The 22399-nt window shown below is 36.4% G+C and overlaps 1 protein-coding gene across 2 annotated transcripts in view; it reads right to left on the reverse strand.

Annotated features, from left to right (window-relative positions):
• The window catches only part of NPSR1 (neuropeptide S receptor 1), a gene marked incomplete at both ends in the record, with an annotated part of 186212 nt that overhangs the window by 139281 nt on the left and 24532 nt on the right, over window positions 1-22399 (reverse strand). For both annotated transcript variants that reach the window (XM_081286542.1, XM_081286541.1), the window contains one exon: window positions 16669-16801. In XM_081286542.1, coding sequence (XP_081142668.1) covers window positions 16669-16801 — 133 coding nt within the window. The remainder of the gene's footprint in view (window positions 1-16668; window positions 16802-22399) is intronic.

Raw genomic sequence — 22399 nt, forward strand, 5'->3', positions numbered from 1 at the left:
GACTTCTAGCCTTTAAGACTATGATAAATAAATAATTTCTGTTGCCTAAGCCACACAATCTATGTTATTTTATTATAGAAACTCCTCAGACTAAAATACTCCCTCTCCCTTTATGCTGAGAAGAAATCACCTGGAAGATGGCAGCTATATTTAGGTGAGTATACTAATGTTGCAGGGACATACCAGCAATAGTAGCAACATCTTTTTAAAAAGATTTTTAAAAAATATACTTGTTCATGCATTATTAATTACACAATTGCTGGATTGTGCTCTGATGTTTGTATATGTGCATATATTGTTCTTTGATAATGCCTACCCTTCTTCCTACCCTCTCTTTCTCTCCACTTTCATCCTCCCCCTCAAGTTCCTTTTCTCCTTCTTTAATGGTCCCTCCTCTACTTTCTAGTTTTAGATGATGATGATGATGACGTCAACGATTATTATTATTTTCACTTAGGAATGAGAACATGCAATACTTGTCTTAGTGTGTCTGGCTTATTTTTTGTTATGATATCTTACAGTTCTATCCATTTTCCTACAAATGAAGTGATTTTATTCTTTATGACTGAGAAATACTCCATTGTGTATATTCCTTATTTTCCTTATCATTCACCTGTTGATGGCACTTAGGCTGATTCCATATCTTGGCTGTTGTTAATAGTACCACAATAAACATGAACATGAGTATCTCCCTAGGGTGCTGATTTTGTTTCCTTCATATATATATATATATATATATATATATATATATATATATATATATATATATATATCCAAGGGTATTATAGCTGGGTCATATGGTAGTTCCACTTTTAGTGTTTTAAGGAACTTCCATTCTATTTTCCACAGAGGCTGTACTAATTTACATTCTAACTATGAATGTGTAAGGACTCCTTTACTCCACATCCTTGCTGGAATATGTCGTGCTGCTACTGCTGCTGCTGGTAATGGCAATGATAATTCTATCTCACCCGATGACTAGGGTGAGGTGGAATCTCAATGTAGTTTTTATTTGCATTTCTCTGATGTATAAGGCAATTAAGCATTTTTTATATCTATTGGTCCTTTGTAGTTCTTCTGAGAAGTGTCCATTCAGATTATCTGCCTGCTTTTGGATTGGTTACTTGTTCTTTTGTTAAGTTTTTTGGAGTGCCCTCTGTATTCAGTTGTTATTCTCCTGTCAGATGAATGACTGGCAAAGATTTTCTCCCATTTGTAGATTTTCTCTTCACTCTGTTGAGCGTTTCTGTTGTAGTGCGGGGGGGGGGGGGGGTTAAATTTGATGTCATTCCACTCATCAACCCTGGCTTTTGTTTCCAGAGCTATTGGGCCTTATTTAGGTAACTGTCATTTGTGTTACTTCTCAAAGTGTTTCCCCTGTGTTTTCTTCTATGGTTTCTTCTAGTACTTTTGAAATTTCAGTTATTACATTGAGGTCTTTGATCCCCCTCCTTTGAGTTGAATTTTGTACAGAGTGAAAAAGGGATGGCGACTTTCAACCTTCCACATGTGGATATCCAATATTCCCAGCACCATTTGTTGAGGAGCATGTCTTTCTTCCTATAGGTTTGGTTCGCCTGTCAAGAATCAATTGGTATAGATGCACAGGTATATTCCTGGGTCTTCTAGTCTCTTATAGTCTATGTGTCTGCTTTCATGAGAATACCATGCCATTTTGGTTATTATGGCTTGGTAGCATATTTCAAAATCGATTATTGTGATGCTTCCTGGGTTGTTCCTTTTCTTAGAATTGTTTTGGCAATTTAAGGTCTTTGTGCTTCCATATGAATTTCAGGTTGATTTTCTAGTTCTGTGAAGAATGACATTAGTATGGCATTAGTATTTTGATTGGGACTGTGTTGAATCTTCGTGTCAATTTTGGTAGTATGGGTATTAAAACAATTTTAATCTTCCCAAACATGGGAGATCTTTCCTCTTTTTTTTTTTAAAGTATCTTCTTCAATTTCTTTCTTCAATGTTTTAAAATTTTCATTCTAGAAGTTATTATGGTTTGGCTCTGAAATGTTCCCCCAAATCTCATGTTTCACCAATGCTTCAATGTTCAGAGATGGGGCTTTAGGGAACTGTTTGGATCATCAGAGCTGTGACCTCATCAGTAAATTAACCCATTGATGACAAAGAACTACAGAGACTGACACCTAGTTGGATAAAGTAGGTCCCTTGGTGGGTGTGTCCTGTAAGACTTTATCTTCTCCCTGATCCCTTCTCCTCTCTGCTTTCTAACTGCTATTTGCTGAGCAGCTTTCCTGTTTCTGCCTTGGGGCCAGTTGACCATGGACTGAATCCTCTGAAACCATGAGCTAAAATAAATCTTTCTTCCTTTAACTTGTTCTTACCTGGCATCTGTTACAGTAAACAAACAAACAGACAAACAAACAAAAAAACAAAACTGACTAACAACAGAGGTCTTTTATCTCGTTGGTGGGGTTTACTCCTAGGTATCTCTTTTAGGCTATAGTGAATAGTATTGCTTTCCTGATTTCTCAGTGAGTTCATTATTGGTGCATAGAAAAACTACTTAATTTTGTATCCTGCTACTTTGTTTAATTTCTTATCAGCTTAGAGTTTTTTGATGGAGTCTTTAGGGTTTTCTAACATAGAATCCTATTACTTGTAAACAGGGATAATTTGACTGTGTCATTTCCAATTTATTTTCCTTTTATTTATTTCTCTGGCTAAAATTTCAAATATATTAAATAAGAGTGGTGAGAATGGACACCCTTGTCTCATTTCTGACTTAGAGGAAATGTTTCAGTTTTTCCCCATGGAGTATGATGTTGACTATGAGTTTGTCATATATAGCCTTTATATGATCCATCTGTACCAAATCTATTCAGGGATTTTTTTTTCATGAAGCGATGCTAAAATTTATTAAACGTGTTTTATGCATCTATTGAAATGATGATTATGTGATTTTTATTCTTGATTTTAGTTATATGTTGTATCATGCTTATTGATTTGTATATGGTGAACTGTACTTGCATCCATGGAGTGAAAACAAAGTGATAATTTTAAAAGTGCCATTAAATGAAATTTGTGAACATTTTATTGAGGATTTAAAAATGTATAGTTACCAAGGAAATTGGCTACAGATTTTCTGTTGTACTCTTATCAGATTTTGGTAATAATGTAATATTGGCTATGTAGAATGAGTTTAAAAGAGTGCCGCCTCCTCCTCCTCCCCTCCTCCTCCTCCTCCTCCTCCTCCTCCTCCTCCTCCTCCTCCTCCTCCTCCTCCTCCTCCTCCTCCTCCTCCTCCTCCTCCTCTTCTTCTTCTTCTTCTTCTTCTTCTTCTTCTTCTTCACATAAAACAGTTTGAGGAACATTGGTATTATTTTTTAAATTCTGGTAAAATTCAGTAGTGAATCCATTCGATCCTGCACTTTTATTTATTAGAGACTTTTATTGCTGCTTTATTCTCATTGTATATCATTCATTGATGTAGTTTTATGTATTCTTTTGATTCACTTTGGTACTTATGTCTAAAAATTTCTCTATTCCTTCTAGATTTTCCTGTTTATTAGCATTTAATATTTCAAAATATTCCCTAATGATCCTATTAATTTCAGTGTTATCTGTTGCAGTATCTCCCCTTTTATCTCTAATTTTATTTGTTTTTTCATCTTCTTTCTCTTTTGGTTAGTTTAGTTAAGAGTTTGATAATTTTATTTTTTCTTTCTATAGAACCAACTATTTGTTTCATTGTTACTTTCAGTCTTCATTTATTTCTGCCCGATTTTTATGATTTTTTTCCCCTTCTACTGATTTTCGATTTAGTTCTGCTTTTTTAAGGACCTTGAGATGCATCATTAGGTTATTTATTAGAGACCCTACTACTTTTTTTTAAATTTAGGAACTAATAGTTATAAGCTTTCCTTTTAGTATTATTTTTTCTATATCCCACAGATTTGGGTATATTGTGTTTCCATATTCATTGAGTCTAAAAATTTTAAATTTCCCTCCTGATATTCAGTGACTCACTGTTCCTTTGAAAATTTGTTGTTCAATGTCCTTGTGTTTTTATAATTCCTAAAGTTTCTGTCACTGTTGATTTCTAGTTTTATTTCATTCTGATAAGATGCAAGAAATATTTTAATTGTTTTGAATTTATTAAGACTTGCTTTATAGCCAAATACATGATAGATTTTGGAAACTATTCCATGTGCACATGAAAACAATGTGTCTTCTGAAGCTATTGTATGGAATATTTTGCAATTGTTGGGTAAGTTCATTTAATCTATTGTAATTTAACTCAGATATACTTGATTTTTGTGTTAATGATGTCCATTGATGTTAGCCACCATTATTGTATTGGGACCTATTTCTCCCTAAAAGAATGTCCAGTAGGTTTTGTTTTATGAAATCGGGGCTCCAACTTTTAATGTGTATGTATTCATAATCATTATAACTTCTTGATAAATTGTTTATTTCATCATTATGTAATGGACTTCTTTGTCTCTTGTAACTGACTTTAGCTTAAAATCTGTTTTGTAAGATATGAGTGTAGCTATTCCTGCTTGCTTTTGTATTTCATTTGCTTGGAATATCATTTTTCATCCTTTCATTTTCAGTCTGTGTACGTCTACACCAGTGTCCTAAATTTCTTACATATAATTGAGTGTTATTTTTTAATTCAACCAGCCAGTTTTTTAATTGGAGGATTAAGCCCATTTACATTTAAAGGTATGATTGAAAGCTATGTACTTGTTCCTATCATTTTGTTGTTTTCCCTCTGGTTGTTTTGAACATTGTTTGTTTCTTGTCTGTTATTCGTCTTAGATATTTGTTGATTTTCTGTATAAATGCTGTTTGATTCTTTTGTAATTCCCATTTGTTTATGTATACTTCTAGTGACATTTCTTTTTCTCTTTCATGATTGTGTTTATCTTTCATCCTCTTCTGGGTATAGGATTCCTTTAAGTAGTCTCTGTAATTCTGGTTAAATGGTCATGAAATCTCTTAGTTTATGCTTGTTATGGAAGATCTTTATTTCTCCATCAATTCTGAAGGGCAACTTTCCTGTGTAAATAATCTAAGTTCAAAATTATTTTCTTTTAGGACACCAAATAAATCATTCCATTCTCTCTTATTCTTTAATATTTTCTCCAAGAAATCTGTTGTTGTTGTTCTAATGGGTTTATCTTTAAACATTACTTGGCTCTACTCGTTTAATGCTTTTAATGTTCTTTGTTTTGCACTTCTTGCCATCTAACTCTAATATATCAAGGGTAGGTTCTGTTCTGGTCATGTCTATTTGGGTTTCCAAATGACTCTTGTACCTGTATGCCCATGTCTTGCCCAAGATTTGGGAATTTTTCTGCTTGTATTTTGCTGGATAGGTTTTCTGTATTTTCACTCAGCCTATAACATTGTTCTTTCAATGATATCCCAGTTATCTTGCATGTTCTGTTCATTCTTTATTATTTTTTATTAATGTTTAAATATGATAATTGTTCAACCAATTATCCATCCTTATCTTATTGAGAAACTGGCTGCAGGAATACAGGGTAATGACTTATTCAACCCTATCTATCAATTATTCATTATCTATCTTACTGAAGACAATAAGATAATTGTCTTTAAGCCTTGATAGATTTCTTCTGCTTAGTCTGTTGGTGAGATTTTTGACAGATTTTGTATCTGACTCATTAAGCTTTTCATTTCCAATAATTTTGGTTCTTTTCCAATTGAATTGCTCATTCATATGCTGCATTGTCTTCCTTAATTCACTCAGCTGGTTATTTGTATGTTTTTGGAATTCATCAAGGTTTTAAAAATCATCCTTTTGGGTTCTTTGTCAGACATTTTATACCCTTATGTATTTTTGGAATCAGTCGATAGATTTATGGGCTTTAGGATATATCATATTGATTTTATTTTTTCATATTTTTTATGTTTCTATGTTGAGATTTATGCATCTGTTGAGATTGCTATTTCTTCCACTTTTACATCTTCTTTGTAAACATTCTTCTCTCAATAATTTCCCTGAGATAATGGGTTGTTGTATACTGTTGAGGTTGATTCCAATTGAATTTCAGACTGTTGTTTCTCTGTGGCCTCTTTGGTGTAAATAGAGAGCTTGAGGGACCTAATTCCTCTGTAGCTCTTGCAAGATTGGGGTCCCTCAGGTAATTCAGATAGGTGTGTTGTAGTCAGCAGGATATATGGGGTGTACCCTTTGTGGTTACCCCTTCAGTTTTATCTGTACTTCCTACTCTGAAATGGGAGTAACCTATACTGAGGTCCCTCATAGATAGAATATGCAGGGCTATTGGGTGAATGTTTAGGGGCAAAATGTCAGGATCCCTCTATCCATGCCTCCTGGGGGTCTGGTTAATGGTTGAGAGCTTTTATTTACACTGTTCTTTAAATTGAACTATCTGCCAAGGCTCAAGCAGAGTTAGCTCATGTCTGGAATAGCATTTAGCTTCTTGGAAATGGGATGGGAGTGTATCTCAGTTGAAGACCACCCACCAAACACGCTCAAAGTGACTAGCTCCATCTCCAGCATCACAAAGAAAGAGAAAACCAAACAGCAACAATGAAACAAACCAGATAAAGAAATAAAGTAAAACCAAGTACAAAAAACAACTACAATATCAGTGACACAGATGAAAAAGTCAAAAGTGGTACAGAATTAACTAAAAAGTTAAAAAAAATAGCAAAAATAAAATTAATTTACAAATTTAAAAATATGAAAAAGGGGGAAAATCAATTCAAAAAAGAAGAAAAGTTTAAAAATTAAAAAAAGGAGAAGTAGGAGAGAACTAAAATGTGAATAAATATAAAAGAAAAACAAGAGAAGAGAAAAATTAATTATCAAAATTAGAAGAAAATAGAGAAAAAATTATATTCTAAAAATAAGAGCAATAGCAAAGAGTATTAATAAAGAGTAAAAAATTCTTCTCTGTTGATGTGCTTAATTGTGCAGTCAAGTGTGGATGTTTACAACAACCTATGCCAATCAGAGCTTCTTTCTATGTCTTCTTAGTTTGCACACCCTTGGTTATAGCAAATACCAGGGATCTTTCACCATCAACATTTTCCTTTGTTGTGCTCATCAGGTGACCAGGGGATCGGTTTGTGGTCAGAGCCAGCTGAAATATCTCTCAGATGTCCTGAATGCCAAAATGAACTAGGGCAGAACTCAGAGCTCCCTAGGCAAAGATTAACTCTAGAGTTCTTTGGGCTGCCCACTCCTAGAGCAGGGCAGACATTACCACTGCAGTGTGTCAGGGACTTGGTGCCTTTTGTGCTGTAAGTTCTGAGTACAGGAAGGAATTTTTGTCTCATTATTTTTGCCAGGAGAAGGGTCGTGGCAGGCTGCACATTCCATGGCCCATCATTATGGTCTTCCTAGACTTAGCTCTTCCTAAAATCAGACCTGACCCATCATTACCCTGTACTCCTGCAGCCAGTTTCCCAACCTGCTGCTGTTTGAAGGGGAAGTGTCCTATATTCCCATATGTGTTCAAGCCCAGTTCCCCGCCCCTGCATAGAAATCTCAGTGGGTTTGTGTCAGGGGATCCCCCAGTGAGCCAAACTAACTCTCAAGGCCATTGACCACTGATCTAAGTCTAACAATATTGCCTCAAGGGCCTGGAGATACAAAAATGCAAGGAACTTTGACTCCCAGAATAATCAACTCAGACAAGACCTAAACTGAGATGGCTCTTTCTTCCAGTACCATGAAAAAATAATTGGCAAGTTTATAGAACATCTCCAGATTCAGTTTGCTACGCAGTTTCTAAGTCTGTTGTCTGTTTAGAGTGTATTTCAGCAAGGTGCTGATTCCTGTGTTTCTGGTACTCACTGGGACTCCCACTCTCTCACTTCTACCTATGACCTGTGGTGCCAGGTGATTGGTGTGGAGGGCTCCATTTTTTTTTTTTTTTTTTTTAGAGAGAGAGAGAGAGAGAGAGAGAGAGAGAGAGAGAGAGAGAATATTTAATATTTATTTTTTTTTTTAGTTCTCGGCGGACACAACATCTTTGTTGGTATGTGGTGCTGAGGATCGAACCCGGGCCGCACGCATGCCAGGCGAGCGCGCTACCGCTTGAGCCACATTCCCAGCCCGAAGGGCTCCATTTCACCCTGTTCCACTATACAACATTTTGGGGGTTTCTACAAATCTCTATTATTGAACTCCAGCATTTTCCCATAGTCACCTACCTCAATAGGTCTCCAGTTGTTTTTATTTTATCTCATGAGTTCTAGGTGCCTATAATCTGCCATCTTTAATTGTTTTAGGAGCATCTTTAGGGGAAAACAACTCATCCTACTGACCTGAGGCCAGTAGGCTTTGTTTGAACATCATCCTTATAGAGCAAATATCTTGTCACTTTTTTGGGCATCTTTATATAGTGAAACCCAATATGTAGTCTTCTGAAAAAATTCCAGATAAGCAAATGTAAGTACATGCTGATCTTGACTTCCTCTTTGGTCTAGATGGTCATTTGATAATAAGAAAGACTTTAGGTCGTGTATGTTGGACTGGATGTCATTAGGAACATTTCCTTTATATTTTTCATTCCCATTGTTACAGTCATGAGGGATACGATGGTTCTGATTTCTTTCTTTTTTTGTAGTGCTGAGAATCAAGCTCAGGGTCTCATATGTATTGGGCAAGTACTATACTACTAAGTTATATTTCTGGTCCTAATGGCTCAGATTTCTAAAATAAATATTGCAACACCATCACCACTATCACCACCACCACCATCACTGCCAACAACAACAACAAAACTGGAGAATATAGTCCTCACATACATCTTCAATAAAGAGAATGGATTTTAAAACTTCTTCCAGCATGTGATTAGTCTAAACAACTGGACATGTTAAAATTCCCATCTCCCTGCCCTCATTACTCCCAGACCCATCCCCAAAAGTTTAATATTTCACCTCAAAGATTGCAGGTGGGATTAATACTTTATCAGTTTGCTAGAATTTTATAATTGCACAAGCTTTTCAATTTTTTATTTTTTAATGTTATATATTAGTAGTTATAAACAAGGGACCCTTAGGCCAAATCTGACCAGCATGTGTAATATTTTTGATCAGCACAGCTTTTGACAAAAGTTGAATTTGAATGCCTTAGTCAGGGTGTTCATTCTTCAGTCAGCTTGGTTCCCATATTCTCTGTCTCTTTCCCCTGACTCACACACTTACATTACTTGCTTGATTACTTCCTTGAAGGCATTTGAAATTGCATCCCCTACTCTGTATTGGTGTGATTTTTTTTTTTTGTAAATAGACTACATAGAGAAAAGTACACACTATCATAAGTGTATAGTTCCATGAACTATTCCCAGGGGAACACACCCATGCAACTCTAAGCAAGGTCAATAAATAGAACCTTATTGACATTAGAAGTTTTATCATCTTCATTTGTGTTCCCCCCTAACAAATTCCAAGGCAAAGTTAAGGCTACACGTGATCCCAAGAAAACACCATGAAGATATGAATTTCTTTTTTTTTAATTTTTTTTTAGGATTGTATTTATTTATTTATTTTTTTATTGTTGGTCGTTCAAAACATTACATAGTTCTTAATATATCATATTTCACAGTTTGATTCAAGTGGCTTATGAACTCCCATTTTTACCCCGTATACCGATTGCTGTATCACATCAGTTACATTTCCATTGATTTACATATTGCCATTCTAGTGACTGATGTATTCTGCTGTCTATCCTATTCTCTACTATCTCCCCTCCCCTCCCCTCCCCTCCCCATTTCTCTCTCTACCCCCTCTACTGTAAATCATTTCTTCCACTTGTATTATTCTTCTCTTACCCCTCCTTTCCTCTTATATGTAATTTTGTATAACCCTGAGGATCACCTTCCATTTCCATGTGATTTCCCTTCTCACTCCCTTTCCCTCCCACCTCTCATCCCTGTTTAATGTTAATCTTCTTCTCAAGCTCTTCGTCCCTACCCTGTCCTTGGTTACTCCCCTTATATCAAAGAAGTCATTTGGCATTTGTTTTTTAAGGATTGGCTAGCTTCACTTAGCATAATCTGCTCTAATGCCATCCATTTCCCTCCAGATTCTATGATTTTGTCATTTTTTAATGCAGAGTAATACTCCATTGTGTATAAATGCCACATTTTTTATCCATTCATCAATTGAAGGGCATCTAGGTTGGTTCCACAATCTTGCTATTGTGAATTGTGCTGCTATGAACATCGATGTAGCAGTGTCCCTATCAACAAATGGGCCAAGGACCTGAAAAGACACTTCTCAGAGGAGGACATACACTCAATCAATATGTACATGAAAAAATGCTCACCATCTCTAGCAGTCAGAGAAATGCAAATCAAAACCACCCTAAGATACCATCTCACTCCAGTAAGATTGGCAGCCATTATGAAGTCCAACAACAACAAGTGCAGGAGAGGATGCGGGGAAAAGGGTACACTTGTTCATTGTTGGTGGGACTGCAAATTGGTGCAGCCAATTTGGAAAACAGTATGGAGATTTCTTGGAAAGCTGGGAATGGAACCACCATTTGACCCAGCTATTCCCCTTCTCGGTCTATTCCCTGAAGATATGAATTTCTGATAGAGGTACATGGTTGTATTGGCTTTCTTTTAGATTTTCCCCCTTATTTTATTATATTAGCCTGTTTTGTGCTCATATTACAAAATATTTAAGACTAGATAACTTATAATGAATAGAAATTTATTTCCTGACAGTTCTCGTGGCTGGGAAGTCTAAAATCAAAGTGAGAGCATTTGATGAGGGCCTTTTTGCTGCATTATAACTTGGGTAAGAGAGAGAGAAAAGGAACCTAGCTTCTCCTTTGGTAAGAAATCCACTCCAGCAATAATAGAATTAATCCATTTGTGAGTTTTGCCCTCTTGATATAATCACTTCTGAAAGGTCACACCTCTCAATACTATTTCATTGAGGATTCCAACACATGATCTTTGGGGAACATATTCAAATGATACACTCCTCCAGTCCCACAAAATTGGTTGTCCTTTTCAAATGAAAATGATTATTATCCCAATAATCCCCAAACTTCAGCATCAAGTCAAAGTCCAAAGTCGAGGGCCTCGTCTAAATAAGGTATAGGTGACACTTAAGGCATAATTCATCCCAATTAAAGTTCCCTCTAGCTGTGAGCCTGAGAAATTAAAATATGTTGTGTGCTTTGCAAAATACATGATGAAGAAGTCATAGAACAGACAATCCTATTCCAAAAGGAACAAATAGGCAATAAAAAAGGATTAACAGGCTATGAGTAAATCTAAAATCCCAAATTATTTCACTTCATGTGCCTCCTGGGCACGCTGGGGGTTTGGGCCCCCAAAGTCTTGGGAAGCCCTGTTCCCTTGGGTTGGAGAGCTATATAGCAGCCATCACAGGTCGGAGTATCATGCCTGAAGCTCTCCCAGGATGATATTTCTCTACAGTTCTGAAGGTTTGGAGGTATCCATGGACTTGCTCAGTGGGAACTCAATGTGGCACCTATAATCATGTAGCAATATTTATTGAAGGATTTTTCCCCAGCCTTTGATGCTATCAGCAAGTTTTGGTCCCTTTAGGAGGTAAGGCCTAGTGGAAGGAAGTTAAGAAATCTCTTCAGGAGGATATTGGAACCCTGCATCTTTCTTCTTTCTCTCTTTGTTTCCTAGGTGCCATGAGGTATTTTCCTCTGCCATATATTCCTGCCATGATTCACTGCCTTGCCACAGACACAAAGGCACTCAGATCAAGCAACTATGAACTAAAATCTCTGAAACCTGTGAGCCAAAATAAAATTTTTATTCTTATAAATTGATTATCTCAGCTATGTTGTCATAGCAGTAGAAAGCTAAGACCTTATCATCTTACTTTTCTTTTATTTTAACTTTTCTGTACATCATATTTAATATATACATCTTTTATGAATGGATTGAACTTTTAAATCTAGTACAATAATCTTGTTATTTTAATTGAAATATTTAGTCCATACACAACTGCCAATATATTTGTCATTTAAAGTTATATTGTATTGATTCTGTCCTAATAATTCTAACTTTTCTTTTCCTTCTTAACTTCCTATAGATTAATTATAATAGCACATATATCCTATATAAATTTTGGCATATTTTAAATATTCCATTGTGTCTCTCTTTTGTCCAGGAACTTATTTTTCATAACTTGGGTAGATAACCCTGGAGATTCAACATATCTTCTTTACATTAAAATCTAATATAAGGGGCTGGGGATGTGGCTCAAGCGGTAGCGCGCTCGCCTGGCATGCGTGCGGCCCGGGTTCGATCCTCAGCACCACATACCAACAAAAGATGTTGTGTCCGCCGAGAACTAAAAAATAAATATTAAAAATTCTCTCTCTCTCTCTCTCTCTCTCTCTCTCTCCTCTCTCACTCTCTCTTTAAAAAAAAATCTAATATAAGTTAGTACTGTTACTACATACAAAAAATTCAAGGACTTTAAAGTCTTTAACTCTCTAAATCTCTTTATTTTGTTTATTTTATTTTGTTCATTATTGTCATGTATATTTTTTACTTTTGTTTTAAGTTTTGTCAAGAAGAGTTCAAACATGAAAATTAGAATAGTTTAAGAACCCATGTACTTACCATCAAGCTTCAGTAATTTTCAATTTCGGAAAATATGTATCACTGCCCACCATTGCCCTCAAATTGTTTTGAAGTAAATAAAAGACATATTTTTAGTTTATCTATACATAGTTTAGGATGTATCCTTAAAATATGAGCACACCTTTAAAAATAAAATATAAGTGAATTCAGTTAATAGTTTTTATTTACTTAAATTCAAGATTTTGGAGATTTTACATAATCTCATCATTTTCCTATGTTCTGATTCTCTGTTTGACTTTAAAAAAAATCTGCACCACTTTGTGGTGCTTTAAATCCATGGTTTAATGTCTTTCAGGAGTTTGGGGAAATTACCAGCCATCATACCTTCAACTATTGTTTCTGTCCATTCTATCTTATCTCTTTCTGAGAGTTTTTTCACTGTGCCCATATGCTGTTTTCTTTCTTTCTGTAGTTTCCATCCTTCATTTTTCCATGCTTCAATCTGATTATTTCCTTCTGACCTATTCTCCAATTCAATAATTTCTCTTCAGCTATATTTAATTTACTGCTAAACTCTACTATTGTATTCTTAGTTTTAGTTATGTTAAAATTTTCATTTTTTAAGTTTCCTGTTATTTCTTTCTAGGACTTTCAGTCTTTCAGTTTCTTGAACAGATTAGCAATAGTTATAAATTTTATAACTGTTAATTCCAATTGCTAGATCTCTTGTGCCACAATTTTCCTTGTCTACTTTTCTCCTTGCCTTTGGTCAATTCTTGTCTTTTGCATTTCTGATTATTTTTATGAAATGAAAACTGTAAATGAAAAAGTATAGTTAATTTAACATTTTTGATAATATTATCATACTCTAAAGTGGATTTACTTTTGTTCTGAAAGATAGCTTAGGTACATATAGAGGTAGCACATAGATCATCTGATTCCATTTAGTGTTGGAGGTTTCTTTTAGTCTTTGTGAGGGCTGGTCTATTTTCAGTTCACTGTTATAAGTTGTAGCATGTCAGTAGCCCCATCAGAGATACTGGTATTAAAAAAGCTGCTATGCCTGGGTAGAGAAATTTTTGTCCTATAAGTCCAATAAGACTACTAAAGACTCTATTCCGCTTTTCAAGATTCTGCTTCTGCTTTTAAATTGATTCCTAGATGGGAATAGTGGTATCAAGTAATGTATTTAACCTTGGTGTTCTCTTTTATAAGGTTATCTTGGTCATTCAAGTCTTAGCTATTTTGGTAATCACATGATGCCCTCTAACAATTTTTTAAATGTGTTCAGATTTTCTAATACTGTAGGCAGCAGAGTTTGTCTAAATTGAACCACCTCAAAATTTTTTGAAAGCTGAAGGTATAATATGTTATTGAGCTAACATTACTTATCATGCAGTTTTCTACAATTCAAACCAGTTTATTTACATGTTATGACATGTAAATAGAAATATGTGTTTTTGCTTGTCTGTTTATTATTGTCACTGGTTCTATAGCACTTTTTCTTCTTTCTTTTTTTTTTAGGAAATTACTTCTTTAGTTTAAAAATTTTGCTGTTTTCTTTGGAAAATATGCGATGGTTTGATAGGAATAAAAACAGAATAGAAAAATCAAAGCTCCTTGGCATACGATAATAGACATTCAAAAGTGAAAAAAAAGTAAAAAAAAAGTGAAGATAAAACACAAGGCTGATCGAGCAAGGTAACATTGAGAAATGTCTAGTGGCAGCTGAAAGTTTTAAAAACACAAAATATTCTAAGATAATTTACTTTTTCATTGATATGATATCCTTATATTGCCTGAAATGTTCAGTAAAGTCTTTTAAGCATAGTAAGGCCTATTTCTGTGGATGATTTTAAAAAGTAAAGGGAAAAGGGGCTGAGTGCCTTGACAGGAACAGCATGGAACAGCAGCAACAAACCCAAGTTAAATAACACAAGATGCTGGTGACATGAGAGATTAATAGTTGAGTAGGAAGCAAGAACCAAAAGTGATACAAATATAGGGTTCAGAAAATTTACAGAAACTTTGGGCATAACATTGATTTAGGGTAGGGGATTCAAATCAAATCAAAATATAAATCTCAATGAATGGGGTCTCTCAGTTGATACCTAAGTAACTTTTACAAACGTACTCCGGCCTCAGAGATGTACCCTCACTCCTACCCCAAGGATCTGAAATCATGGAGAGATGGGTAGAAATGACATTTTCATATCTTATATAAGCAGTTTAATCATAGACCCTCTGAGCCTTCATCTTAGCCTTCATCTTAGACCATTTGTGCTTTTTGAGAATTATTCTTTGCATGAATTGCTCCACACCTGATATCTTGAGTTTCTCCAGAAAGTGTTAACAGTCTGTCTAGAACATTCATGAGAAATCAAACCTGGGTTCATCAGACTATGAATTAGAACAGAACATGCATCTTTTCTCTTTGGTAATAATGGTGAAATTTCCATGATTGATCTGTTATTTGTGGCAAGGCCTTAAATTCCAAGTTGATATCCTTGCCACCTCTAAGTTTTTACACTCTCAGAGAATACATAGTTTCAGAGAATATGGGTTACGGCACTGTAATCAGAGAAATGTGATGAAACAAGTTGTGATGCTCTCAATCAGGTATTTTGCATCCTAGGATTTACTGGATGACGGTTACCACTCTCTACTTCTCTACAGCTATGAGAGTGAATAATGGGACTCCTGTTTATAGGAATGACTGAAGGAGATTTCCCCCATCACATGTCCCACCTTTTGGGCTTAGGTGGTTCTTACATTCTCTATACTTTTTAAATGCTTTTTTTTTCTTTTTTAGTTGTAGATGGACACAATACCTTTATTTTGTTTATTTATTTTTATGTGGTGCTGAGGATTGAACCCAGTGCCTCACACTTGCTAGGCAAGTGTTTTACCACTGAGCCACAACTCCAGCCCTTCTTTACACTTTTTAATGATGTCTTTCTTATAGCTCAAGTAGCTCAGGTTGTGTCGACTTTCCTCAGAGTCTTGCTACAATACATAAGCAAAGAAAGGGGGATCCAGGTTGGTAATGAGGCATAACTAAGGTTCTCCTATAGGTTAATGTCATATTTTTCACATTTTGGCTCAAGGCTAAATTCCAAGAACTCCTTTGCTGGTACTGCAACTGGGATGACAGCACAGGTTGAACTGCACTGAACAGATCCTTTTGAAAGTCATCTAACGTCAATCCTTGTTTACACTTAAGACTTAAAAATTTGTTTGCATTTTAACACATTTATATGCCACTGATATTCCATTATAGAATGATCCAAATTAAAGTAATATGACAGCCATCTTGCTCCCAGAGCTCAGGACTCCAGCCAGGCTTAGTCTGGAACCTCTGTGAGTCTCATTTGCCCACTCTCTTCTCTGGCCTTATGGAATGCTACTCTCTTCCTGGTTGTATTTTCCTTTTCTTTTTCAACATGAACTCTACCAATCTGGCCTCAAAACATTCCTATTGGGGTCTTCCCTTCATAGATCACTGTCTTTCTTGATATTTTGCCATTTCCCTTCCAGAAGTGCTGTGCTTGCACATCTACCAAGTAGGCCATTCCCGAAGTTTACATTTAAACATTCAGATCCTGGATATCATCTTGCTTCCTCATACCCCTCCAGCAGAGGTGCTACACCTTCACTTGCACTTTGAAAGCAGTACCACAGGACTTAGTCTGCAAAGTACTTGACACTTCTCTTTTTATTATTGAATAGAGATCTTTCTGGTTCATTTCTTAGGATGTATTACTTAAGTTCCCAATATGGGATGATATGGCGATATTATCTTAGTGAACTAGGGAGACTGCTATGTATAAGAAAACCCTATAGAACCCTTTGGTGATATTAACAATAGTATTTCCAATTCTGAATGTAAGAACTTATTTTTATATTTCACTGGCATATAAATGTGTTAAATATGTTAAAGGAAATATTCAAACATCAGTTTTATAGAAATTGCTCCTGAGTTTACTGTTACCTTTTGACTGCTAGCACTGCATTTCTATTGGTAGAATAATCAAAAGCAGGAGCCATAGGGTTTGTGCACACAACTTCTTTCTCTCCCACTGAAACAGTTGCTCACCTGTGATGGCCAGCTGAGTCACAAAGAAGGTCATTCTGGACTTCCTCTTCCTCCTCCATGTGGAGAACAGCACGACTGCATTTCCAACAATGGTGAATACAAAGAGGACCCACAGGGTTATCAACTGCTCAGTCTGTAAGGAGCAGAGAAACACAGAACACCTGTACTGTAAGGACCAGGCTACTTTTCTGAATGCACAGTGCAGGCATTGGTGCTGGATATGTTCCTTCTGGTCCCTTATCCTCACATGTGGAAGTTTGAATCTCAAGAGAATAATGACAACATGGTCCACATTTAAGCAGCACAGTAAATTAATGTGCCTTAAAATATTTTTAGAAATGTATAGCAAGAGACTAAAACAAACAACAGAAGTTTTATTCTTTGGCCAAGTAATTTTAACTCCATGAGAAAGTTCAAGGTGTGAAAAAGAACACTGCAATCACAAAGATTGTAGTGCATACTTATTATAAGAAGAAATTGGAAATTGTATAGATGACAAGTTAGTTAAGTGAATCAAGCATTTCAATTCAGTGAACTATTGTGTAACGATTAACAGTGACAACCTTGAAGACTCTGACTAGATTAAAAATACTTATAGTATAATGGTAAGTGGGAAAACATGATAAAATTATATATTGGGTATGATTACAACTCTACAAAAGTATACACATAGGAAAAAGGCTGAAGTATACTAAAATGTTAAGAGTGGTTATTTTAGGGTAGAATGATTATGGGTTCTCTTTTCTATCCTTTGGCAGAATTTCATAAGACTGTAATATTAAAGTTCTGCTGAAATATGTGTAATTAGTAAAACAATAACAAAAAGCATGAATGCCTCTCATTTATAATGCCAATACTTCAAATGATTCTTCAAATGGATCTTGTTATCGGTGTGATGTCTGTGGCCCAGAATGAACAGAGGCCAAGGAACCAGAATGAGCTAGACTCAGGATGCAGAACAAGCTCATGGGAAGAGTGTGTGGCCGCAGGGATGCTGGAGAAACTTGAACTCAAAGCCAAATGGCCCAACAGAGACATCAGCTCAAAAGGTCTGGGCAGGTTCCTTGTAAGAATGTACAGATCTGAGACTGAAGCCACAGAGCTTCTGTTTGGAGGAGAAGATAAGAAGAGCCAGAAGAAATTCCCTGTAGTTGTTAAATTTTATGTATCAACCTGATTAGGCTGTGGGTGTTCAGATGTTTGGTCAAACCCTAGTTTAAGTGTTGTGATAAGGATCTTTTATAGATGTAATTAACATCTGATATCACTTGACACAGAGTGAAGCAGATAACCCTCACTAATGTGGGTGGACCTTGGCCAGTGAGTTGGCTTACAGTGGGGTGACATCCTAGTGTGCACATTCTAAATTGAAAATTTCATAAGTTATAAGTGTATGTAATACATCTAATCTACTGAACATCCTAATTTAGCATAGACAACCTTAAATGTGCTAAGAGCACTTAGATTAACCCACAGTAGGACAATCTATCTATTATATAACACAAAATCTATTTTACAATAGAGCAATGACTATCTCATGCAAGTTATGAATGCTGTAGCAATACTGTACACTATAGAATATCAATTACTCTCCTGATTACATGGCTGACTGGGAGCTGTGGCACAGAATTTCCATTCTCAGCATCATAAGAGTGTAACATACTCCATACTGCTAGTCCAAGAAAAGCTCAAAATAAAAATTCAAGTACCATTCCTACTGAATACATGTATCTTTTGCATCATTGTAAAGCCAAAAAAAATCATGAGTTCAATCATCATTATGTACGTATATAATTCTATTGGTTTCTGGAGAACACTGACTGATATGCTCCCTGAGTACATAATGTCATGGCTGCATTTTTTCCTGTTTACTATATTAAATTAATTTTAAAATTATATAATGACATATAAGAATAAATTCTCCTTTAAGAAACTAAAACAATGCAGATAGAACCAAATCTTCCTTTCTCCTTGCTACATAGCTCCCCATTCCCAAAAAGTAAAAATAATTTTGAATACAGTATACATTTTTCCCCAGTCCTTTGAAATTAAGAAAGTCTCCATATTGTACAGATTTTCTTTCTTAGTCATTTGGAGGGATAGCCAAATAAAAGTGATATTTTATATAATGTAACAAAATACTTTGATCCAAGAAATGGATTAAGTCTAGGAAAACAAAATATGTTGAAGGAGTGGGCAAGTTTACAGGCTTAGGGAACGAAGGGAGTTTGTTCAATTCTCTTAGGCCCCAACTCCTGATCACAGAAGAACTGTGTTTCCCTTTGGATGCAAAGTTGGAATGTATACTTTTTCTACCAGGTTTCAGAGATAGGGAATTTTCTTGAAATTATCCCTCCAGTTTCTATCCTTGCCAGAATTCCAGGCTGAAGCTGAAGAGCATTTCCATGAGTACCTCACTTAACAAGCTGATATTTTGGCTCTCCATCCTAGGTTTTCAGATGGGTTCCTGAGCCTAGGATGGAAGTCAGATCCTTGGGAGTACAGTATTATGGAAGTTAGGGAGGAAGGCATTGTGGCAGTTGTGGAATGGTGATGCATAACTGGCATGGGAAGACCACAGGATGGAAGATCTGTGCTACTTTGGAAGGCACAGGTGGCAGATACCATACGTAGAGAATGTTTCTGTCATTTCCCACTCGAAGGGAAGCTCCTTTGCGTGGGCCCAAGCTACATACTTGCTCTCTGGTCCTTGGTTTAGCATATGGGTTATCTCCTTCAATGGTGATTCATTTGCTCTAACAGTCCTCACATGGGTATTGAGAAAGCTTCAGGAATTTCAGGAATGGAAACCAATTATTATGATAAGAACTGTTCTGGCTGCAATAAGGAAATGCTTTCTTTTTTTTTTTTTGTAAGAGAAAAAAATGCTTTTGAAATTCCTGCACAACTAAACTAACTGTTGTCAGAAGCAGATAGAACAGGAGAGGACCTTGATATATCTTACCTGCCCATTCTATTCTATTAGGACATAAGAAAATTACTTTATTTGGATGAGTGGCCTTTTAAAATACTATACAGTAACATGGATAACAGTATCAGAAGGCAGATGGTTGGAAGTTTCTACTAGCAGAAAGGTCTCACTGATTCCATGATGTAGACAGATGTGACTGTTGAGGACCAGGGTAGTAGATAAAGTGTGCGTATCTCTGATACAGCCTTAATATCGTATGTTGTCAAGGGCAATGATAGTGTCCTGGTGGCATCTATAGTTCAGAAAAATTGGAAGTGGCCCAATGAGCAGGAGGCATAGTAGGGAAGCTCTGACAGAGGACCCACCAAATACTCTTGCTCAGTCTATGAAGCAGGCTGCAGTGCTGAAAGGCCCCAGGAAGTGCTGTGACAGTGTTGGGCCACTTCTCCAGGGAAAAGCTCTTCTGTATTTCCCTCTGTTCCCCATGGCATCTTAACATTCTAGGTTTTCTGGAAGCTCCATATCTCTCAGAAATGTGTCTGTCTGTGTACTGTGAGCATGGCTATGAGGAACTGTGCATGTTGGAAACCTTTGGAATGTGTTTCTCAAAGTATGGTCCATTGCTAGGGTAATGATGCAACCTGGTTTTCCTAGGACAGACCTGGTTTTACTGTCTTATCCCAAAGTAGTTTTTTCAACTGACATTTCACTTCCCCAAAGTGGCCTTGGTTTTGATGGTAAATTATATAGTCTCTTATTTTTTGTGTACCAGTGTATGGGCTTCAGATACTATATCCTGGTCTACAGAAATCCCTCACCATGAAGTATTCTCTTTCAGCTTTAAAAGATCTAGGGTATTTAGAGTTCATCATAGGATATGAGGACCTTGGAGATTCCCCAACCACTTCACTCACTGAACTATGAACATAGGCATGTCAACCGTAGAAAAGAGGAGGAGGCTCATGGTTCTAGTGGTTCACCAATGTCCACGACTCTCACCTCTCCCAGTCTCAGGATGGCTGTCTCCTTGCATGGGAACAGCACATGTGTCTTTGGCCCTGCTGAGAGCCCCCAGGAAGTGATTGAGCACGTTCTAGCTGGCTGGAGAAGAGGTGCAATCTCCTACACCACCATTCTTTATTTATGTGAAAGAAAAACTGAATCCACAAGGCTCTGCACACCTTGCAGTTGCGTGAAGTTGAAACATGTTTGGTGATGCAGGGTGATGTGTTACCTGAGGACAAGATGTACAGAGTTGACCAGGCCTAAAATTATGTGGGAGGCAAAGCTCCATTCTCACCCCTGTGCCAATAATAACTGGGAAAGTGCAACTGTGCTTCAGTCTGTTACAAACTTGAGGGCTAGGACTGTCCCCTGGGAATCAGGAACTGATAAGAATGATTGATTTTCCAATCCTGACAAAGGAAGACTGAAATCTTACTTCCTCATTCTGGGCACTTGGACTGAGGAAGTCATCAGGGCAAAACTCGAATCTTTAAAAGCTGAAAGGGGCCCAAGGGTCAGTGTTGTAAAATGAAAGAGGAAATCAAGAGTTTAGATCTATGCAGCTGGTCTGCTTGGAGCAACAACCCATAGGGGCTAAGGGACAGCACCCAGTGATGAGACAGTGGGCTGGGAGCTGGGAATGTCAAAGAAGAGTGTCATACTTGCTGTGACATTTGGATTTGTGGAAGGTAGTGCATTAATTTTATGAAGGATTTTTCTCATAATAATAATAAAAAAACTTGTCAGAATATGTGCCATTACTTTTCTTTTAACCCATTCATCCACTGAAGGGCATCTAGTTTGGCTCCACAGTTTAGCTATTGTGAATTGTGCTGCTATAAACATCAATGTGGCTGTGTCCCTATAGTATGCTGTTTTTAAGTCCTTTGGGTGTAGACAGAGGAGATGGATAACTGGGTCAAATGGTGGTTCCATTCCCAGTTTTCCTATATACACAATGGAATTTTATCAGCAATAAAAGAGAATAAAACCATGGCATTTGCAGGTAAATGGATGAAGTTGGAGAAGATAATGCTAAGTGAAGTTAGCCAATCCCCCCCAAAAAAATGCCGAATGTTTTCTCTGCTATAAGGAGGCTGACTCATAGTGGGGTAGGGAGGGGGAACATGGGAGGAATAGATGAATTCCACATAGGGAAGAGGGGTAGGAGGAAAAGGGAGGGGGCAGGGGATTAGCAAGGATGATGGAATGTGATAGACATCATCATCCAAAGGACACGTATGAAGACACAAATTGGTGTCAACATACTTTATATACAACCAGAGATATCAAAAATTGTGCTGTATACATGTAATAAGAATTGTAATGCATTCCACTGTCATTTATTTAAAAAAAATCAATAAAAAATCTACAACATTTCTCCCAAATTATCATTACTAAACATTTATTATTATTCTAAATTAATGGAATTTTTCAATAAATATGATTATACTTAAAAAAGAATATGTGCCATTACAAAATTAGAAGATATAGAAAAAGAAAGAACTAAAAGATACCTATTTATGAGTCTGGGGTATATAATTTCAAAATCAATCTTTCAGCACCTATAGATTCTTCCTCTTGCTCTTGTGCCCACAAATCAGGGTCTTTTGCAAGATTTTGTTCTGGAACTTGCTTTTTCTCTTTTTATCACAACACACCAAATCAAGAGCTTCCTAGCATTTGACATATATCCCTTTATTTAATCCTCCTAGCAGTGAAAGACGTGTGTTTTATTACCCTTGGGTTTATACACGAGGCAACTGAAGCTGAAAAGTTCACCTAGGTTCAAAA

The sequence above is a fragment of the Spermophilus citellus genome (assembly GCF_964194105.1).
Source record: "Spermophilus citellus genome assembly, chromosome: 3".
Classification (NCBI taxonomy): Eukaryota; Metazoa; Chordata; class Mammalia; order Rodentia; family Sciuridae; genus Spermophilus; species Spermophilus citellus.